Below are 22,665 nucleotides of genomic sequence, written 5' to 3' on the forward strand. Positions count from 1 at the left end.
TCTCCAACCATTGGCAGCAATCACTTCAACCAATAAGAGCTGGTGAACACTATTACAAAGGCGCAGAAGAAAAATCGTTTCGTACTCTCAGTGTGTGACTCTAGACTTTGGAGATATAGAAAAATATATTGCGCTTTGTCATCACCAGTATATACGCACAAGAGACGGTACATGTTTTCAGAATAAAAGTCTATCCATATCAATCGCACAAAACACAACATTTACGACATTTCTTAGACTTGCCAGTAACGTCATTGACCTTATTGTTTAAAGTTACTTTGTCACACTGCCCTTTTCTGCACCCAAAAGACTCCAGTACCGTGGACAGATTCAGCCCCCACGGGCTCTTTAAACGGCCAGGTTTGAGTCTCTCACTCATTTTTTGAAGCAAAGATACTTTTCATGGCCTTCTTAAAAATGTTGCCTAAACTCCCAAAAGTCATGGCTCTTGTTAGCGTTTGCATTTACACGGAATAATGTCGCATTCAGCTATCAGCGCAGACACTGTGCAGGGTACAAGTTTAACATCGGCGACACCTCGTGGAGAAAATTCATTGGTACAAACAACAGGAGTGGAAATCACTGCATTACCTTTACTAAGTACTACAGTCCTGACATTTTATACAGTTGTAGAATTATTTACAGGCTATTACTACCCAAAGGACCCATTAAAAGAATTTCAATTAAGTGCTTTAGTTTCGGTTTCTTTCAAATATTTGTCTTGCGCAGTACTATTGCTATTTAAGTCTGTTGTTATGACGCTACAAAAGAAACTGCAAAATATTTTTTTTATAGTTGTTATTCTTACTTTCTGTCAGTGTGTGATTCTAATATATGCATTTTAACAAGACTTCTTTCTGTTTGTCAGTAGAGGGCGATAACGACCTACAAATGATTAAAATCACAGGGTAGCGCATGCTCAAGGACAGACTACAAGACTGGCACCTCTTCGTTGGTACTAGAAAACTAATATTAATTGAAGTACAGCAATCTGGGTAAAAAAAAAGAATAACATTTAAATTTATTAAATTAAAATTTGCTAATACAACAACAACAATAGTAGTAATAATAAGAATAATAATTAGGCTCAAATAGTTCTTGGTCATTCCTTTAAAAATAATTCTGCTCTATCCCTTGGAAACACGGAATAAGGAGATGGGAGAGGTGGCTCAGGAGTTTTGCACAGGAAAGTGTATGAATATATATGTATGCACATGAGTTTGATTAAATATTAAATATTGAAGATAAAAAGATAAAAAAAAGATATAAAGATTAAGCAGCATGTGCTTTATGTAAGTGACGGTGCCTAAGTGATTTATATACATATATGTATATGTGTAGGTACACACACACACACACACACACACACACACACACACACACACACACACACACACACACACACACACACACACACACAGAGAGAGAGAGAGAGAGATAAACATACATATTACATAAACACTTAAAAAAATGTATAATATTATTGCCTTATACATCATTCATGCATAACTTGGCAGAGTCAAGAGTTTCAGCCTAATCCTCAGAGCTGAATTATGGATGATGACTCGGCCTCTGACGTGAAGACAGTACAACAGAGAGGCTTAATGGATGAGACTAGGGGCAAGGTTTTCTAGATGCCTAGTGACACAGGCGTGATCTAATTCTTTAAAAATCATTGCATGAAAAATCCACTTCAGATATGTCACATCTTTGACACAGTTCGTGGTCTAATGGCATCAAAATTTATGATAACACTTGTGACCGAGAAACTATTATGAACAGATAGTATTATGTAACACTAAGCCAAGCATCAGAGCTTGGGTTTTACCATCTAACGTGCTTCCTTCCACTGATATGATCTGACCTCTGGACTGTAGTGTGTAATATTTAATGGAGGGTTTAGTTGCCCTTTGGCTTTCTTCTTTGATAGGCAGCTTTCACCTTTGTCTCTTACATGAGTAAACACATGCTCAGTATTAATGCTGTAAACATGCAGGACTTCACCAGCTAGGTCCATATAGTGTCTCTGGAGGTTTTACAAATAGTGTTTTCACTCAGCCGCCCCTTGTGGCTAAACTTCAAAGATGATTTTTGCATCACTCACTTTTCCTGTTTTTAGATATTTTAGGGCCGTTTAGCAAAGCGAGTGTTCTTCGACCAAAATTCTTCAAAATGTTTTCACCAATTTAATTCAGCTGCACAAATAAATGCTTTTGGAATGATACACTTCCATTATATCGGCTTGCTGTTTCGGAATTAAACACTATTGTGCCAATTTAAACTAGGATAGAAGAGTAGGGGAGGGCATGTAACAAACTGAGGTTCTTTTGAAGCATGCAAAAGAACAATCTTCACAAGTGATTACAACACTGGAAGTTATGACGCTTTTTCCTTAAACAAGCCTACAATTGATTGGTGTTGACGTGGTAGGTCAATAAGTGTTTTTTAGAACTGAAGATAATGTTAAATCAGTGATATCCTCTGTATTTTAGTGACCTAATTTATTTTTCCAGCCAAATATAAATGGCACACAGTAGATTTTTAAGGCTCTTCTTTAAACATCTTGGACTTTTATTTTCTAGGGATGTATTTATTTATTTATTTTTTTTTTTTAATTGAAGTTATTATTATCCTCATCCTTATATTAGAGAAAGCTGCCAAATAAGGACAGGCATCATTCTGTTTTCTAACATTGTCTGTGAAGAGTAATAAATTTAGCACGCCTCTATTTTCTATTAACCTTCAGCTTGCCTGGTGGGTGGATCCCAAATCTTAACGTTTCTATTGGATGAAAAGGGTTGTAATCGCTTATTTGTTTTGGGGGAAGGCTCAGTCAGGCTTTATCTGTCTGTGACAGGTTCTACTTTCTTCCTGTGAACTTTCTGCTATTACCACAGTGTCTATCTACAGCTCTGACCAAATTAGATCACTAGACCACACACACACAATCAGCCAACTGTTTCTAAGAACTTGATGCTGATCTTTTAGTTCTTTAATCTTTCTCAAGAAAAGTCCTGATCGCAGCAGGAGACGTTGGAGGAAGGACATGATTGTGCCAAATATTTAACTCCTCCTAATGAGCAGAGCTTGCTCATATACTGGAAGGAAATCCGATGCTAATGAGCAGGCTGCATAACAGCATTCCCGAGGCAGCTTCTGATTAGGCGATGCATTTTTTTTCCCCCTGCTCAAGCTTTTCAACTTACTTTTATCCCCACTTGTCACATTTTTACATTCAAGAAAAGATACAGAAAAAAATACAAACTCACAAAGACATTGCTAACTTAGCACAATGTTCAGCCTTTTATTTTGGTTAGGCATGCTACTGAAAGTGCAGCTGAAGCAAATGGGAATATCATTTAATTTGCAGGTATTGTCACTGTTCATACTGTACATTAGTTCTGAGTTGACTCGAGTCTTCTGTCTGTCTGCACTATTAAAAACAAAAGCGTTCAAATAGCAACTTTAAGAGATGCCTTACTGGGGTAAAAATGATCAGGGCTATGACTTCATGCAATTCAACATTTAAATGCAGGGGTTCATCATTCTAATTTAAGCAGCCAACAGTCTAATTTCAGGACTGCTTCACTGTTGCTCATTAGGCTGAGTCCTTCTCCCTTAAAGAAGGCTGCCATTGATGGTGAGAGAATTTAATCCCCTTACGACCAGCCTGCGGGCAACAACGTCACACCTCGGAGGTTAGTGTGACAAGGATCGTCTCACAGTGGATTATGTCTGCTGTGGATACATTTAGCATCAGAGCTGGAGTTGTTTCTTCTACAGCAGAAATGGCAAACTCTTTTTACATCGTGGGCCACATATAGCCCACTTTGATCTGAAGCGCCTTGAGGCGACTTTTGTTGTGATTTGGCGTTATATAAATAAAATTGAATTGAATTGAAGTGGGCCGAAGCAGGGAAACCCCTCTATTTGTCAGTGTAAAGAAGTTTATATAGACATTTAATCCAATTTAATCCAAGAAAAAGAAGTGCAATTTCAGCAGTACAACTCAAGTTTTTCTACACAATAAAGAAATGCTGACATCTGTGAGCATGTCTAAAATGACAGAAAAAGCTAAATCTAAATTTACTCTAAAGCTTAACATAAATTTCTTTAGTAGATTGCGATAAAACCGTTTTTTTGTGTTTTGTTATTGTTTATCTATTACTTAATTACTTTGATGTAGTATGAATGACAGTAAAGGAGGTTCCTTATTAGTAGGAAAAACTGTAAAACAGTTAAAAATCCAAAATCTATGCCCTCCTTCACATTTTCCAAAGTCATCAAGTGGGCCGGAATAGAGTCCTCCATGAGCCAAATCTGGCCCCCAGGCCTTATGTTTGACAGCCCTGCTCTACAGTATGTGCCCCTTCTGTGGTGATCTTTGGAATATACGTGGCTTAGTAACTCAACCCACAAAGACATTTCATTGCTGGTATTATGAAATTACTAAGCCAATATAGCTTAAGGGTAACTGTGTTCCTGCTCTGAAGCATCTATTCATGTGCATGCAGACAGAAAATGCAAACGTTTGCCTATTTACTAAAAAAACTACAGCATTTGTTTTAGAACTATTCGGCGCACTGAAAAGTAAAAACAAAATTGTTAAATATGTTTAAATATAACTGAATATGTCATCAAATTTAGCTCAGTGTAAGTTAATATGAAATGAAGACAAAACGCTACCAAACTCTGTGTAGTTTAGTGTATGCATTTCCTAATTTAGACAAGTACCTGAAATGAGATTAAGTCCACGTCGCCTAAGAAGGAGCTTAATTGCACAACGGGCTTAACACAGTAAATATTTCCTCACTGTACAGAGGGGCTGTATTATTTAGCTGTCTACAAAACAAAACCACTATTAAATAATCTGCTTATTAAAATACTTTAGATTTGACACTGACATGTGATAAAAGGCACATTTCTGCTTGCAGCAATTAGGCTTCTTGCTTACAAGCATCTCCATTAATCGGATTAAAATAGAAAGCGCAAACAGCAGAAGAGGAGCAACATCTGTGTTTATTGTCACTGGATTCATGTGGATGCTTGAGCAGTGCAGGTTAAAGTCAAGCTGCTGAAAGAAAGAATGCATGAACATTTAAAATGGTCAGATTACCTGCAGCATGTTTTTTTGTTGATTGAGCTAAGTCCAACATGAGGTATGGTGGCTCCAAGCAAACAGACCGTCCTGTAATGTCATGTACTGTACAAATATGAAATATGAAAATAACACAACTGTACATCTCTGACCTGGCAATGTTTATTTCAAAACATCCTACTACGTTTGAATGAGGAACCTATCATGAAAGCAGTTGATGATCTTGGATTTTTGCCCGATTTTACTGGGTTTTCTTTTACTTTGACTTCTTAATATCTGGTTCAACAATCTTCTGTCCAGTGAGGAAATTCCAAACTCCCCCTCGGTAGAACTCATTTCCAAATGAGTAGAGGAGAGCGTTAAATATAGGATTTGTCTTTGCAATAACTGGAAGCATCTACAAGGGAAAAGGCACACAAAAAAGCAAAGGTTTAAGTTGTCTCACATACTATGGCAAGTGTGACATTAAAATGATTGACTCCTTTCATTGTCTTGCTTGTGGAATAAGTCACAAGAATGATGACTGAAACTGCAACTAAGAAACTGTTAAACTAAAAGTCAACAATAAGAAGAAGAAAGAGGTGTTTAACTGTTTCATTTTCACATAGTGTTAGGTTGCAAAAAACAAAATAAATACATACCATTCTTAGCTTTGGAGAGATGAGCTTCACATTGTCAAAGCAGGCATAGACACACATGATGACATATGGGCCCCAGCACATCAGCAGTACCCTCACAGGCAAACTGGTGTTAAACTGTAAAATAAAATCCATTGTGTTACATACAACAAGGCTTCAAAAACAGAAAGAGTGTGTCACAATTAGTCTAATAATGATAGTGATAATGATCTTATCAAGCTTGTGTGTAGTTGCTGAAACAAGAGATGAAGTAGAGATGCACTTCCAGGGGTCTTACCCTGGAGCCAGGCCTGGGGTACAGTCTCGAGGACAATTGTCTGATGGCCAGGCCTTAAGACAATGGGGCCCAGCTGGTGTCAGCTTGAAAAAGCAACATAGGTCCATCCTCCTGTTGACCACCCACAGGAGGGGCCCACAGGAGGTGTTCAGTGCTTAGTGGATTGACTGGCAGTCAGAGCAGAGGTCCTGGTACTCTGATCCCTGGCTTCCAAAACTGGTTTGTGGTAGATTCAATATCACCTCACTTATGAGGGACGAGTCCAAGCTGATATAGATATAGTCTGACTCACTCAACGTACAACTTGGGGTATGGAACCAGTTTCCTTCTCACTGAGGGGTTTGACTCTGTTCCATTCTGGAGTTTCGGTGAGAAGCTATGGTCAGGCTTAATGTTGTTTTTTATACTTGTATCCCTGTTTTTTGCTGCCTGTGTTTTGGGGTTTAGATTAGATCCAGACCGTTGTTTGTGCCTATATGCCAAATGACAGTTCAGAGGGCCCAGCCTTCTTAGAGTCCCTTGGTGAAACCCTCTCCAGCACTCCACCAGAATGCTGACCAAGTGTAAGTCGGACTTAATTCTGATTAGTGTTGGACAATGCCAGGGCTGCCATCTGAGCTTTCTCTCAGGGTTGGTGAGGAGCTTGATCATTCAACAGGGATTTGGAATAGAGCCGCAGCACCTCCACATCAAAGGGAGCCGGTTGAGGTGGTTTGGGCAGACTAGGATGCCTCCCGGACACCTCCTAGGTGAGGTTTTCTGGGCTTAATACCCCTAGATGGGCAGGAGGAAGTGGCTAGGGTGAGGGAAATCTGGGCTTATTTGCTTAGACTGCTGTCTAAGATAAGTGCCGTGCCTTTATCAAGCCATAATTTTCATTTTCTATACAAATGAATCATTATCTCACATTTTTGGAGGATTTTCTTCTTTACAACTTTGCTTCAGTTCATTGTCTGTGGACTTTAAGCAAAATAATACAATTTTGGAAATTAACAGAAAAAATAAATAAATACAGAATATTTTTTCAGAGAATGTTTTTCTTGACTTTTCCTCTGTAAATTGCCCTGTTTTTATTTTATTTTATTCATAACCTTATTCTTGGAAATTACTTTTTTGCCTGAGTTTATTATCCTTTTGTACCTGAGTGCTTTAATAATAATAATGACTATTTTTACCTACAATGGCCCTAATATTGCAACCGGTCTCACTTCTATGCTCAGCATGAAAAAACTACAATAAAGAGTGGCATGCAAATAGAAGAATGGAGAAATAATAAGCCTGTTAAAGATTAAATAAAATAAAGAAGAAAAAGAAAAGCACTCACCAGCAGGTTTAAAGGTTGTGTTTCATTATGCGTAAAATTAATCTTCTTAAACTCGTGGTTTGATTAGAGCCCCTTTGATTAGAGCAGAATAACATTTAAGCTGCTTTCTTCTACACAGCCAGTGATCAGACTCTTTTGTACGACTGTCCAATACTTAACAAAACAAAATATTTTGAAGGCACAATTGGATGTGCTAATACACAATGATTTTTAGTAAGACTGCAGCATGTATTACCCGGTGGTGATGGATCTTCTTGAAATGCTTGTAGATCAAATCATAACACGAGTACATGTTAAAAGCTGGGAGCATCAGGTAGAGCACCACCAGACTTAGCATGTAGGTGATGTAGTCCCTGTTAGAAAAATAACCATGAACAACAACAACAGCTGTAAAAGTCTATGTACCCGTTTTCCATGTGAACTGGCAGGTATGAAAACAGAAAACTATTGTTCATGGTAAGATTATCTTTTAATATTTACACATTTACCTGTCCCCTTTGGTGTAGTCCAGCGTGCAGCACGTCCTCATGGGCTCAAAGTCATAGACGCCCCATCCCAGTAGAGGAACAGCAGACCAGAAGATGGAGAGAATCCAGATGATGCTGCTGATCGTGATAGATGTGGTCCAGAAAAGCTTCTGTCCTACACAGTGTTCATTTTTTAACAGAAAAATCTGATTTAGTTTTAGTCACAAACTTTTGACGTGAGCACAACTTAGTTTTAGTCTTATTTTGGGAATCGAAATGCTTTTATTTTAAGTTGACTAAATATCACAAGGTTATCGCCGACAAAATATAAAGTCGATTCAGTTGACAAAAACATGAAGAAATATAAAATGTAAACGTTTAAGAGTTGCTCCACATGGTTTACAAAGCGGCTTATAAAGCGGCTTATCCCCTGCCCAACATGAAACAAAAAATGAATAAATAAAAAGTTATACCATTTCCCAGGGGCAGATAAAATATGCATGTTTCAGTTTTTTTTAAGACTGACTTTCTCTGAATATCTCATTTCAATTGTGTATAAAACTGCATTAACTAACATTTTGAACACCTATTTGTAGTGCCTTTACTCACTGGTGCAGTACTGGTGATATCTGTCCCAAGCGATTGCAGCTAAGAAACTGATGGATGCCAGTATGGATATCATCCCCTGGAAACCATGATAGGCACAACCATCTTGACCAAATGGCCAGTATCTGAAGAAGACAAAGAAACATGTGTCATACTACAACTTGCAGAAAAATGCACCTAAAGTTACACAAACTTATATATAAAAACAAAGTGCTTAGGTATAAAGGTATACAGCTCAATAAAATAAAATAAAATAACCAGAAACTCATTGATGTGGAGGCTATTCTGATCACAACCCATCATAATTCATAGGTTGTTGTAATTTGTGAAGCACAAAAAGTTTTTTCGTCATTGAGTTCTCTAATGAGAATTTAAATTGAAAGAAGTCAAAATGTTTCACAAATAGTCATATACAGGACATATTAATGTAGATCAACACAAAATAAAAGTGTTTAAGTTGAGGAGTGTTATGACTACATGGTCAGCAGTAACCATCGCCATTCAGTAAACGGCATAAATATATGTGACCATATCACTGATGTTAAGACAGTGGTGACAGAAAGGCCCTAACTGGGAGTCAACCAGTAGGATCACTCCCTCCATAATTATGAACAATAACGTCATTATCACCATGTAGGGCACATGTGAGGCAAAGCAAAAAGTCAAGCTATCACCTCATTTGGTATTTCATGCAGTTTTCTTTATCATTTTGTGCACACTAAATTCAAACTGTAAATAAAATCCATAAAGCTTATGTTGTGAAAAGGGAAAAGTCCCAATGTAACACCAAATGTGTCTCTGACCTTGAGCAGAATTTGGGTGAAGCATCAATAGGTTATCGTTGTATGCACGTGTCACTAAAATAGGATCGATTCTCTAGAAGGAGAAGTCTTTGAATTGTGAATGGATGGATGCTTTGCCACATATTAAAAGCAGCAGACAACAAGCATATGAAATATCATATGATGGGTCAGTATACACATCTGTATCATAATAAGTTGTTGTTTTTGTGTTTCATTATGTTCAACTGCACAAACTAAATAAAGTTTAACTTCATTTTATGATAGCTGTGACACTACGAGTGCAGTGGGCTGCTGGGTTCATGAAGGTGTACTTACAAATGATCCCACTTAAACTTAAACAATTGAGTCTAAAATTTGAAAAAGTGGTTAGCTTGATAACTGGATTCCAATTAAACACGTGGACATTTTTACAATAAGCAAAAAATGAGAAGAGAAATGCAAAAACCAAGTTGATTTTACTTAAATAAATGTATTAATTAAAAACCCCCACTGTAGTTTGTACAAAAACAACTGTCTTGCGTAACACTTTACATAATAATTTTAAGGAAAAATCAGCTTTCTTAATAGGTCAAGCTGGAAATGTCTCACAACATCAGTGCACATTAAGTTTTATAAACTTTGGGCTGTTTGGTCACTTTCAACATATTTTCTTGCCAAATGTGAACAAAGTAGATTGTGGATTTTATTATGAAACCCCGAGACTTAGTCAGCTTGTGCTGGACAGCTTAATATGAAAACTTCTGCTGAAAGATTCAGATATAAAGTGACTGTAGAAGGCCAGAAAATACATTTCTAACAGAGCATGCCCTGTTTGTTACCTGAGATAGCTTGCATAGGCTGCAGTGAGTCCATTAATATTCAAACTGAGGTCAGCTACAGCAAGGTTGAACACCAGGAAGTTGCTGGGATTGCGCATCTCCCTCACCCTGAGGAAAGAAAGGATGCTGATGGCATTGAGGAAGAATCCCAGCATCCCTAAAAGTGAAAACAAAGAATAAATTACGTTTCTATTATTTGGTTTCACATTTAACCTCTAGCTGTATTTGTCTGCATGGCCGATCTTATTGGTTTTTTGGCCCACAAAGTGTGCAAACAAACAAAATGCAATTTAAGTAGTTTTGGTTTGGAACTTTTAACATCTAACTCATCTCCAAGCATTACCCCCCCCCCCCCCCCCCCCCCCCCCAAACAAACAAAAACAAGGAATCCCGCTAAAAATACAGCTCTTCCAAATTTATTCATGGTTATCTGGGTCCTTCCTTCTTGTATAACCATACAGCGCGCTTCACTTACCGCCAACAAGGAGTGCTGAACCGAATGTAAACATGTCAAACTCTGTGAATCCCTCCGGTAACGTATATGTTGCCATGATGAAGCACACAAATTAGACTTTGCAAAGAAGACGAGTCGTTTTCCTGCAGCGTAGCCACCCACAGTCTGTGCCACAATAAGGCCTTATAAAGGTGCTTTCACGTGAAAAAGCACGAACGCGCTAATCTTAGCAAAGCCCTCTTTACAATCCCCCGAAGAATGTCCTAACAAGCAGACTTCCTGCACACATTCTGCAAGTGAGTGGTTGCAAACACTTTGCGAGTATTCTGCGCAATTCTGTCATCTAAAGGCTCTGAAAGTTTATTGCCGAACATTCTGTGGCGAAACCAACCTACAGCTTTGTAAGCGATAAGAGAAAGGAAACATGGGAAATGTTGTCTTTTAACTTAAAAGAGTGTTGGACTCTTAAGCAGACTTTGACCGGCAGTCTGGACAGTTACAACTCTTAAATGCACTTTAGGGCTCACCCCACCGATTGGGGTGGGCATAAGAAGACAAGATGAAGCACAGACTAATGTAATAATGGTGTATAAACACATGGGGAATGGAGAATAGAGGTGGGCGGATCTATGAAATTTTTGCAAATGAAAAAAAAATATACCTCGAACATGCACTTTTTGTGTTGACCGTCCTGTCTATTTTATTTATAGTAAATAGCATATTCAAATTACAGACGTTGACCCAAAGTGCTTTAGAAAAAGAGACCTTTACATTCCAGGTTTCCAAAAAACTAGTAGAGAAGGTGTCTTTCTCCTGAGTTAAAACTGGGAGCTGGCTCCACAGGAGCCTAAAAGCTGAAGGCTTTCCTCCAATTCTACTTTTAGCTCTTTTCAAAAATCACAAGTGCTCTGTTACGATAACAAGGGAGGTGTTCAAGACCTTGTATCTGAGAAGAAGGATCTTAAATTCAATTCTGGGTTTAACAGGGAGTCACTGTTGAGTTTTGGATTAATTGGAGGCTTTTCAGGCAACTTTGGGAACAACCGTAAGTTACTTAATGTCAAGAGCCAGTACTCACTTTCATGACTACATCAGGCTATCTCTTTTCTTTCTGCTGTAAGAACGAAATGTTTTCCAGACCAGCCTACACATCACTTTCAGGAAGTAGACCTCTTTTACCTTCAGAACTGTTTTATTTCCTTTTGGCATAGATTCAGCACGGTACTGGAAAAAATCCTAAGAGATTGTGGTCCATATTGACAAGATAGCATCATAGTTGTTGCAGATTTATTGGTTGCACGTGTGGGATTACATCCTGTTCCACCACATCCCAAAGGTCTGTGATTGTATTGAGATCTGGTGAGTGTGGAGGCCATTTGGATACTTGCTGTTACGTACTTGCTGTCATGTTCAAGAAGGCATTTTGCGAGGATTTGAGGATCTGTGACATGGCATGTTGTCATCCCATGTCACAGCTGTCCTAAGTTACCTTTGGCTATTGTGGCTGCTTAAACCTTTTAAAATGTAACATTTGGGTAGAGTCTGATTGCACCACTAAGCTTGCCACAGATTACCACAACCTCATTAACTATGAAGTAATGAATTGTCCCAATGGACTTATAATACCCTTTTCTAAACTGTCCATATTGTCTTTTCTGTAAGCTCTGTGTTCAATCCACACACACAAAAAAGCTATGACATGTGTACTTGTCATCTGCTGGCATCTGCTGCTCTGGAACATTTGGGGCGGTAAAAATGCCAATATTTCACAGATAAATTGACAAGTTGGAGCATCTGAATCACATCGCAGAATATTTGTGTGGTGCCCTCAATCCCAACAAAAGGCCTAGCGAGGTGTTTGTTAGAAGCTGGTGGAGCAGTGTGATGCCATTCAGGAACATAAAGCAATGCCAGTTTCTCAATTTCAAAATATTTAATAGCACAATCTGTTAATCTGCTGGGGCTGAGTGTGAAGAAAATAGGATTAAAATATGAGCATTGAAGTAACTAAAGAGCGTTTTGAGGTTGAATAAGTTTTAGTCCAACAGCTGCACTATGACCTGCACTGACAGACTTAACATAATGCCAGAGATCAGGACTGTAGCTTTCTTTAATTTAACTGTTTAATTAACATCATCTCAGTCAGAGAGAATTCGTCGTGTTTAGCCACACACAAATGAAACTGTGGCATAAAACACAAGGCTACAACTCCCTACAAAGGCTAAACATTGATCCGTTGACAAATAGTTAATTACTGCAGCATAATCTGTTGGTTTTGCAATGAAACAAAGGCTTTATTGTTGAAACTCCATTTGAACAAATGACCAGGAACTGAAAGCATTTTTAAAAATATATTTCCTAATTTAAAACTAGAAGCAGTTAAATGGGATAACTCCCATTTTCTAGACACTGGTCTTTTTCTACCTTTTTCTCATAAACAGCTCAGATGGAAATGCCCCCACCCCAGTGCACATACAGGCGCCAATATACTGTGTTTACATACAGCACCTACTTTAGGTATTGTACTTTCAGGCATGTGAAAAGAAAAGTTTTCACAGGACTCCTGTGAAAAACTAAGAACACCCAGTGAGCAAGAGCTTGTAGAACCACCGTTATAAACAATAATAGTAATAGTTTTCTGTGTGATTTTATGAATCTCTCATGTTATTGTGGAGGAATTTTATCCCACCCCTCTTCAAAACAATGCTTCAGCTCACTGAGGCCTGCAGACATTAATTTCTTCACAGCTTTCTTGAGGTCCTAACACAGCATTTCACTTTGACTGGGCTATTGCAGCATCTTGATTCTTTTCTTTTTCGCTCCTTCTGTTGTAGATTTGCTCGTGTGCTTGGGATCATTGTCCTACTGCATGACCCAATTTCAGCCAAGCTTCAGCTGTCGGACAGATGGCCCCAAATTTGACTGTAGAATACTTTGTATTGCTTGGTAGACAGAGGAGTTCATGAACTGGTCAAGGACAGGATTTCATGAACTGTGCATTTTGGCAAATATCTTTCCTTCCCTGTCCAAAGGATATTGTTTTAGAAGTCTTATTATTTCTTTAGTGTGCAGGCTGCCGTGTTTGACTGTCAGCCCCTTGCTGCTACTTGCCTTCTTAATTCTTTTGTTTTCAAAAAAAATCTATGCATAGAGTCCTGTGAAAGCGATACATGTTTTTTTTTCCATAATGTAGAGAATTGCTTCTATTTTGACTTAATATTTTTTAAATTAATAATTGTATTTATTTAAAATGTATATTTTTGGTAATTAAAAATGAAAAATGTCATTTTGCATCAGTTTCTTTCATTATTATAACACTTTCCCGTTGATAGATCATTTATTCTTGTAAATAAATCTTAATTGCTATAAAGGCATTATTAAAAGATGCGCCTTACACCCCAATTCAAGATGTGGGGTCATATGGGGAAATGTTATAGGGACAGATGCGGGGTTGGAGGTTTTCCTGTCTGGGACAGCCCTCTTGAAAGAAATGGAACAAAGTTGTATTATCAAGAGACTGAGAGATGACTGGATTAAAGGATTTGAAAACCCTGCCGAGCAGCCATGTCTTTAAACCTCTTTACCTGTGAAAAAAAACCCCTCAGACTGTGACAATACATCTGTCATCCACAAAGTATGTCATACTCAGATAGCCTGCATATGATGATGTATGAATGTACATGTGTTAATAGCACAGAAAAAAAATCACAAAGCATGATGAAATCCAAGTTTTTATTAATGTTCTTTTTGGGGGGAAGTAGATTCATGCAGTCTTGCAGAGATTAGAAATTCTCTCCATAAGAAAAACTGTTTTAAAATTGTATTCAAACCCACTGATTACCTGGACGGAGACAAGCAGTGTAAGTGTTTAACAATTGTTTACACTCAGTGACTTCCCACTGCCATCTAGTGGTCGCTCACTGCTACTATTTAACTACAGTCTGTAAATGAAGTTTCTAACAAAAACGACGGTTTGAGGACATTTAAACCTAATCGAGAGGAGTTTTTATCGTCTTGTGTTTCATATCAGAATTTATTCAGTTTGTTTGTTTTTGGTGAAACTTGGTCAATTTACGTGGAGCAGAAAGCCTAGAGACGGATAAAAATGATAAGATAAGAATAACGTTTTAAATGTGTTCAGATATTTCCCCTTTTACTCGAAGAAAAAAAAAGAAGCAAATGCTCACTCAGGTATGGTAGATTTAGCGATTGTAGTTCGTCCACCTGCTACTTCTTTATGTCCTATAATTGCAGGTAGTTGTGTCATAACTGTCCATCCAATCATTGCTTGGAAAGTATGTCTAAGAATGAAAGTAAAAACGCGGTAACCTATCAGCTTCCAGGAAGCAATAGCCTAATCGTGTGAATGAAAATAACCCAAGTCCTTCTCTAATCCCTGCCTATCCTTTTTATCTCAGGATTCAGACCAGTCGGAGCAGAGTGGATCTGTGAGCGTGCAAAGCACCACGATGCATCCCGCGTCCCGTTAGACCGAGTAGCGGCGCATGCTTTGTAACTGTAGTTTAGTTGCATAGTGTTCAGTAGCTTGCAAAATGAGTCGACATTTTCCTGCAGCTTTTTGTTTGGCTTTAGTTTTTCTTCCTCTGATGAGCAGTCCGTGTCCTGCCCAGTGCAGCTGCTTCTTTCACAAACTAAGCGACGGATCAAAAGCGAGGTAAGCTCTGTGAACTGAATTCAGAGCACAATTGTATTATTATGCTTTGCCATAAAAGTGAGAATATAGCTTTGCTATATTCAGTGACTCCGTGTGCTGGAATTAACTTGGATTTGTTCCTTAATCCCATTTGCGTATAACTCAAAAATAGTCTGCTAAGTTTTTTCTTTAATAAACTGAACTTTTTAAACTTATTTTTTTATTTAAAACTAACGTATAAAATATGCTTTCATCTTGAATTTAAAAGTATCTTTAATATTGTTACTGCTACATGTTCTGTAGAGGTAGTCATATTTTTTTATTGTTATTTTCTTGCAGGAGTGTTCTTTGCAATGATCCGGAAATCACTGTGGTTCCTCAAAATTTCCCAACTGACACGGCAAAGCTCCGCGTTGAGAAGACGGCAATCACACGGATTTCTAGCAGCACCTTCCACTACCTCAACAGTCTGGAGTTTCTCTGGATGTCTTTCAATTCCCTGAACTCCCTGACTCCTGACAGTTTCCGGGGTCTTTACAACCTTAATGAGCTCAGGCTGGATGGCAACTCCCTTACCTCCTTCCCCTGGGAGTCTCTGACAGACATGCCAAACCTGAGGCTCCTCGACTTACACAACAACAAGATCTCCAGCATGCCTGCAGAAGCCATCATGTATATACAGAACATAACCTACCTGGACTTGTCTAGCAACAGTCTCACAACCGTTCCTGGTGAAATTCTCACAATGTGGCTAAGTGTGAAGCCACCCCAGGACGCTGATTCTTCTAAACTAATACTTGGTGAGGATTGAATGTTAATGTATTAAGATTTCTTTGTAATCTGCCTTGTATGAGAGCTACTTCTTTAAAGCTCAGTTAGGGATTAGTCTAAATATACTGTGTGTGCAGTGTGTCAACTTGTTAGGCTAATTATGTTTATTTATACTCAATCCCAGGTAATGGTCTGGTCTTAAAATGACTCAGTGTTGGGTAAAACAACTTAATTTATTGTTTTCACTAATAAAGTCTTTCCATACATTCCTCTGCAGGTCTTCATGATAACCCGTGGCTGTGTGACTGTCGACTCTATGATCTGGTTCAGTTTCAGAAGTCCCCCTCGTCCTCCGTGGCTCTCATTGACACTCGACTAAGATGCGCTGATCCTGAGAGCCTATCAGGGGTTCTTTTCACTGAAGCAGAGCTGCAGAGGTGCCAAGGCCCTCGAGTGCATACGGCTGTGGCTCGTGTTCGGAGCTCACTGGGCAACAACGTGCTGCTGCGTTGCGGCACAGTTGGAGTCCCCATCCCAGAGCTGTTCTGGAGCCGTGCTGATGGCAAGAAAATGAACGGCACCAGTGAGTTTTGTTGCATTTGTTCCAGATGTGCTTAGATTTGATTTATTTCTGCACACGTGTCAATTACATTAAAGTTATTCTTTTTTTATCAATCTGCTTATCTCTGTGGATCTCTACCTTTTTGTTTTTTCAGTTCAGCAAGAGATCTCAAAGGAAGGCATCATTTGGTCGATTCTGAGCGTGCCTGCTGTCTCTTACCGGGATTCTGGGAAATATGTTTGCAAGGCGACCAACTTTGTGGGCACGGCAGACGCTGTCATCTCCTTGGTGATCACAGATTCCTTTCGGTCAGAAGAAGCAGGAGGTGGCGGTGGTGGTACTTCTAAGAGATCAAGGGGGAAGAAAAATGGTGGCATTGGCAGAGCGGCATACCAGGAAAAGCTTATTGCCAGATACGTTCCTCCACCTACATCTACAGCTGCACAGCCCATCATTGAACCTCTTAATGGCAAGGGGGTGACTGGGAAGTATGAGATTGAGAGCTACAGCATCTCTGATGGTGTTTCTCAGGGACGAGGCAAAGGTTCGGATGCACAGAAGCCACTGGACGTGCAACAGGATGCTTTAAGTAACCTATCGGCCAATGCCTCATCGTTACAGCAAGCTCCTGAGAAAAGGATAGTGCGTTCTGTAAAGGTGATTGGTGACACTGACCATACTGTCTCTCTGAACTGGCGAGCCCCTACAGCCACAAATACCACCGAGTTTAGCGTCCTATATGCTATATTTGGTGAGAGAGACATGCGTCGAATCAATGTGGGCTCTGGAAGAAACAGAATCACAATTGACGGCCTTGTGCCAAAGACAAAGTACATTGCCTGTGTTTGCGTCAAAGGCCTGATCCCAAAAAAGGAGCAGTGTGTAATCTTCTCAACCGATGAAGCAGCCAGTGCCAGTGGCACTCAGAAGCTCATTAATGTGGTGGTGATAACGGTGGCATGCGTGATTGCTGTTCCTCTTACACTGATTGTGTGCTGTGGGGCAATAAAGAAACGTTGCCAAAAGCTGCTGGGGAAGCAATCCAAAGAAATACAGGACTCGTATGTCACGTTTGAGACCCTCGGCCCTGGGACCAAAGCTAAGGGGATGGAAGGCGAGTATCTAACGAGGCTAAATCCTGACGAATCCAACAGGCTGCTCTCAGCGAGATCTAGTGTTGACTCAGAGGCCACAGCCAGGACTGAAGGGCTACCTAATGAGTACTTCTGTTAAAACCAAACATATGCCTCAGTTCCCAAAGGATGCACTTTGCACCGCCGTGCTCCACTGTTAGAAAGATTCAAATGATCCTCTTTTTAAAGGGGTATCCAGAGGACACTTGTAGCTCTTTTAGGACTGGATCTATTCAAATAAATTACAGCCTTGTGGGAGTAAAAGCTACCATTCATTTGGTGGGAAACAACAAAAAGGGAAAATATACACAGTAACGCAGTTGTAAATTTACAAGTGGTGTAGAAATAACTTTTTTTAATTCATCGTGCACTTTTAAGAATAAGAGAAAACTCTCTCGATGCCCTAAACTCTCTTAAACCCAATACATTCACTTTTCTTTGTTTTTTCCTAAGATGTAACTTATGCTTTGTGTGAAAATCTTTATTCTACACGTATTTAGGGAAACAATAGTTTATTTAGCCTGTTTTATATGTCAGTATGATGTGAATGTGCCAGGTTTACTGTTGGGTGAAAAACCTGAAATACAGTACATTTTGTAATGTGTAAATATTTGTAACCTAAAATATATGTGTATGTATGAATGTACTGTATAAAAATAAATATTTTTATATTGATTTATGCTTACTTTTTTCCTACATCTTTACTTTCCTTAAAAACACCCACACGTATCCCCTGTATCTATAAACTGCTACAAAACATGCTTAAACTAAGTAAATACAATCAATTAATACAGCTGTAGGCAAATCCGAGGCAGTTTTTGTAGCATTAATATATGAATCACTACAGTTGATACATATAATGGCATAAATTTGGACTAATATTCATATTTTCCATTGGATCAGTCTTTATCATTTTGATTATGGGTGCTCCAGCATCTAAATTACCTACTAGTACAGTCTCTGTATGATTAACTCAGCATTCAAGCAAACTGTAGCAATAAACGACGATTATGATATGCCTTATGTAAAAGACATTTCCTGAAATGCTGAACATGTGGCTAATCTGTTTATCTGTTAAATTATAATGCGCATGTATAAAAAGCGTGGGTATTAAAGGATGTGAAACTGCAGAGCTATAGTGTAGATGTTTGTTTTCGCACTCGCTTTGGTATATGCTGATTTGGCCTTTATCAACCTGAGAGACAAACAGTGTTTAGATTATTGAGGTCAGTCCTCTCCAGACATCTGTCTCTGTCTCTGTGCAGCCCTCCCTCTCAGTGTTGCTAAGCCTGACGGGCTCCGGCCCACTTAACACAGATGGGCCTCCTGTCATGTCAATGCTGCTGCTTTAGTGGGGAACAAATAAATTAAATTAATCTGATGCGAAGCATTTTGGGGTCATATCTGAGACAAGAACTACTATCAAGCCGAACTCATAGCTCTCGACTGAAAAACACTTGTGAATGTTAACTCTTTATGTCCTTTTGAAAAGATCTAACATTGTGTTTAGAAAAAGTGGACCATTGCTATAAATACACCTGTGTCTCACATGTCATTTGGCCTCTTAAGGGTTACGTCAAGGGAGATTAAGGTAATGGGCTTTCTTTCACGCAGCCCATGAGCATGTCCTGCCCTGACAGGCCTATTTCATATGCGTGTCTAGGATCATGGACGCCTTTTATGTCACATTGCATATCACTTTGGTATTCCAGTTCATCTCTTTTGGATCGTCAACTTGTTTGTTCGGTTGCTCCTGCACAGATGATATCTTAGGAAGGTAAGTGGCCACTAAAAATATGCTACATTGTAAAGCTCGGTTGTATATTTGCTATGAGTCTGTCCTCTTTTGAATAAGTTACGTGCTACAATAAACATTACTTATAGCATGACTAGTGTGAAATGCCCAAATAAACACTATCCAAAATTTGCGTTTAAGCTAAGTGTACTACACCATTATCTTTGTATAGCACAAATTTTCTTGTCTGTCATTTTAGGTCTTTACTATGTATGGAATCCTCCATGGGAGAAATCCCAGTGGACATCCCACATGATTTCATTAAAATCCGAATTGAAAAATCCCATCTGACTGAGTTACCTCGAGGATCCTTCTCAAAAGTGCCTGCCTTGGAGTTCCTCTGGCTAAATTTTAATGAGATCGCTCTGATGAACATGAAAAGCCTAGAGAGGCTCGCTAACTTGACTGAGCTAAGGCTACAAGGGAACAAGCTGACTTCAGTACCATGGACAGCATTTCAGGATACACCAAAACTCAAGATTTTGGACCTAAAACACAATCACCTGGATGTGCTACCCGAACATGCTCTGAGATATTTACCTGCACTGACCTACTTAGATTTATCCTTCAATCAGCTTAGTGTCATAGCAAAAGAAGTCTTCATTAATTGGCCCCTTTTTCAAATAGCTGAGAAAGCCTGGGCAAAAGAAGGGATGGTGTCAAATGTGGTTTTGGGGCTGCATGATAATCCCTGGTTGTGTGACTGCCGCCTCAAAGGCTTTGTGGAGTTCACCAGGGCAGTCAGCCCTCCCATCATCCTGATGAACTCTTATCTGATGTGTTCAGGTCCAGCTCTCAAAGCTCACAAGTTTTTCCACGAGATTCAGTTAAAATCATGCATGAGGCCAGTGACCTCTGCCCCAGAAACCAACATCACTTTACCTCTGGGAGCAAATGCAACCCTAACATGCTTAGTGAAGGGCAGGCCAGAGCCGACCATTCAGTGGATGTACAGTCTGAAGATTATAAGAGGATTTGTTGGTAAGATTTTTTTTTAATCACTACCATCCATTAAATTGTTGTGAACCTGCTGTTGGAGCACTTAGCGAAGTATATATAGTGAACTCCCAGGCTGCAGTGTTTTGAAAGAGACAATACTTACTGCATAATATCAGAATACCTGAGCATGTCATTACCAGATGAAAAAAATCCTGTGATTTGCTCTGATGCTGTTTTCACCTTGCAGCATCACAGACAAACATCGATGAGGAGACCTTCTCTTCCCAGCTCCTGATCCCCTCTCTTCATCTGGCAGACCGAGGACTCTACACCTGCACGGCCAACAATTTCATTGGCAACTCCTCTGTCAACATTACAGTTAACATCGCCTCTTCTGATTCCTCCCTTCCTCTCCTCCCGCCTGTCCCTATGCTGTCATCTGAGGAGAATGCCTACATTGAAATACACATAGCCAAACAGACAGTTTATGGAATTACCTTAGAGTGGCACGCAGCAACTGAAAATCCTGCAGAAACTTGGTTCACCATCCACTTTGGCAAATATGATTCACCAAAGAAGGAAATGATCTACATTGGCCCGGGCATCAACAGTTACTCGGTCAGTAATCTGCTTCCTGTCACCAAATACGAGGTGTGTGTGACCCTGAAGAACCACCCACCAAGGGAAGGTCAGTGCATTGTGTTTGTAACAGGAAGTGACATTAGTGAGATGGAGCAGAAAGAAAGGTTAATCCACATTATAGTTATTGTGTGCGCAATGGTGCTGGCTGTGCCGGTTGGCATGTATGCCTGCACCACAGAGGCCAGGTTCAGCTGTGTGGACCGGTTTGTGGATCTGTGGAGGATGCACAGAATGCATGATGAAAACCTGCAGGAGGGGGCGAGGCAGGGCACTTTTGACAGCCTGCAGGCAACCAGCGATGAAGCTTTGTGCAAAAGTTCGATGGAAAAGCCAACAAAGAGACGGAGGTCTGAGGATAAGTCCAAAGGAGGAAGTGCAGCTTACCTGTACTAGCATCAAAGTCAAGAACTGCATTCATAATACATTTCTACATGAAGTTTATTTGTAGTTTAAGTTTGTGCCTCTAAATGTATGTGTTACAGTTGAATTACAAAGCTAAGTATACTATTTTCTAAAATACATGCACCATTATTTTTCTGGTTCACACTTTGAAGACTCTTGTGACCATGTAAGTAAAAACATTAAAATAAAACTTAAAAAAACAATTGAATTGTACATATATTATGTGGTAAAGTAACACATTTGTTCATGGGGTAAACATGTTTTCCCTTTCAGTGTTGGACTTTTGTTATAATTCCTCTTTTTGACTTTGCTGCTTATATAAACTCAGACGCACACATCCACTTTGAATGTATGTATATTGCAAGCTGTCACCTGAAAATGGAGATGCCTTTCTTCCTTGTTAAATGGAGGGTTTATTTTCTATTTTAGTGTCACTTTGTGAAATAAAAAAATTAATCGTGTGTAATTAAGTTATCATGCAGTACTGCAATATGATGTTGTGGATTGTACGTGTGTTTCTGGCCTGCTTTGATTTACTTTGTCTTGAAAATGTTTTTAATCTTTTTGTGTTTTCTCTTAAGGACTGCAGATTTATTATGACTGAATGAAATGCGTTTGATGTGGATTAAAAAGAAGTCAAAGACAAATGCTGAGACATACTCAGATTTTTTTTATCACAATCACTCAGAGGATTTGTTACGTAAGCTGTATTTTCCCATGAATTTATACATACACTGCTAAGCAGATTAAAGTGATTTTCTATCTGAATCCTAGTCAGCAGAACATGATATTTCCATTTAATGCCTCTGAGCTGATTGTGTCCACACGGTGACTGTATTTTCACATGATTTTTACATGTGCATCAGTTACTGCATGTTATAATAATTTTATGTTTTAATAGATAAATAAAACAATTGAAAAAGGCTATTATTTAGATAATATATTAATATATAGTACTTTTTCCAGACATAGTTGTTTCAAGAAGTTAATCACCGAAAGGTGATTAATTGATTAATAAATTGATTTAATATAATATGTACAGCCCAGTTAAAAAGAAAGTGATGTTATATGAAAAGTAGGGACAGTAGTAGTAAAAGACTGGAAAAGTTATGTAATGCTGACTTTTCTTTTTCTTCTTCTTTTTTGTTACCTGTTTCTTTCAGTATAGCAAATTATTCCAAATAAATGTATTTCTAAATAAAAAAAAAACAAGGTTAATTCAGCTTTGATCAATTTTAGTGAAGGTTTTGCTTATTTTAGAAGAACAATGGGAACCCTAATG

The 22,665-nt window shown here is 38.9% G+C and overlaps 3 protein-coding genes across 3 annotated transcripts; 2 read left to right on the top strand and 1 right to left on the bottom strand.

Annotated features, from left to right (window-relative positions):
• Positions 1 to 5,001: 5,001 nt before the first annotated feature.
• On the bottom strand, positions 5,002 to 10,904 carry rgrb (retinal G protein coupled receptor b). The gene is made up of 7 exons (XM_026178473.2): positions 10,507 to 10,904; positions 10,032 to 10,188; positions 8,414 to 8,535; positions 7,826 to 7,979; positions 7,573 to 7,690; positions 5,740 to 5,853; positions 5,002 to 5,495 (listed from the first exon to the last, which is right to left on the bottom strand). Exons 1-7 carry the CDS (start codon positions 10,580 to 10,582, stop codon positions 5,355 to 5,357), a joined length of 882 nt encoding a protein of 293 aa, XP_026034258.2. The 5' UTR covers positions 10,583 to 10,904; the 3' UTR covers positions 5,002 to 5,354.
• A 3,976-nt stretch (positions 10,905 to 14,880) lies between these two features.
• On the top strand, positions 14,881 to 18,280 carry lrit1b (leucine-rich repeat, immunoglobulin-like and transmembrane domains 1b). Its single transcript, XM_026178639.2, has 4 exons — positions 14,881 to 15,160; positions 15,479 to 15,939; positions 16,188 to 16,493; positions 16,627 to 18,280. Exons 1-4 carry the CDS (start codon positions 15,039 to 15,041, stop codon positions 17,703 to 17,705), a joined length of 1,968 nt encoding a protein of 655 aa, XP_026034424.1. The 5' UTR covers positions 14,881 to 15,038; the 3' UTR covers positions 17,706 to 18,280.
• A 934-nt stretch (positions 18,281 to 19,214) lies between these two features.
• On the top strand, positions 19,215 to 22,151 carry LOC113027862 (leucine-rich repeat, immunoglobulin-like domain and transmembrane domain-containing protein 2). The gene is made up of 3 exons (XM_026177686.2): positions 19,215 to 19,382; positions 19,600 to 20,381; positions 20,587 to 22,151. The coding sequence occupies exons 1-3, from the start codon at positions 19,273 to 19,275 to the stop codon at positions 21,372 to 21,374; spliced, it is 1,680 nt and encodes a 559-aa protein (XP_026033471.2). The 5' UTR covers positions 19,215 to 19,272; the 3' UTR covers positions 21,375 to 22,151.
• Positions 22,152 to 22,665: the final 514 nt, after the last annotated feature.

Source organism: Astatotilapia calliptera, chromosome 8 (assembly GCF_964374335.1).
Source record: "Astatotilapia calliptera chromosome 8, fAstCal68.1, whole genome shotgun sequence".
In the NCBI taxonomy this organism is placed as follows: domain Eukaryota; kingdom Metazoa; phylum Chordata; class Actinopteri; order Cichliformes; family Cichlidae; genus Astatotilapia; species Astatotilapia calliptera.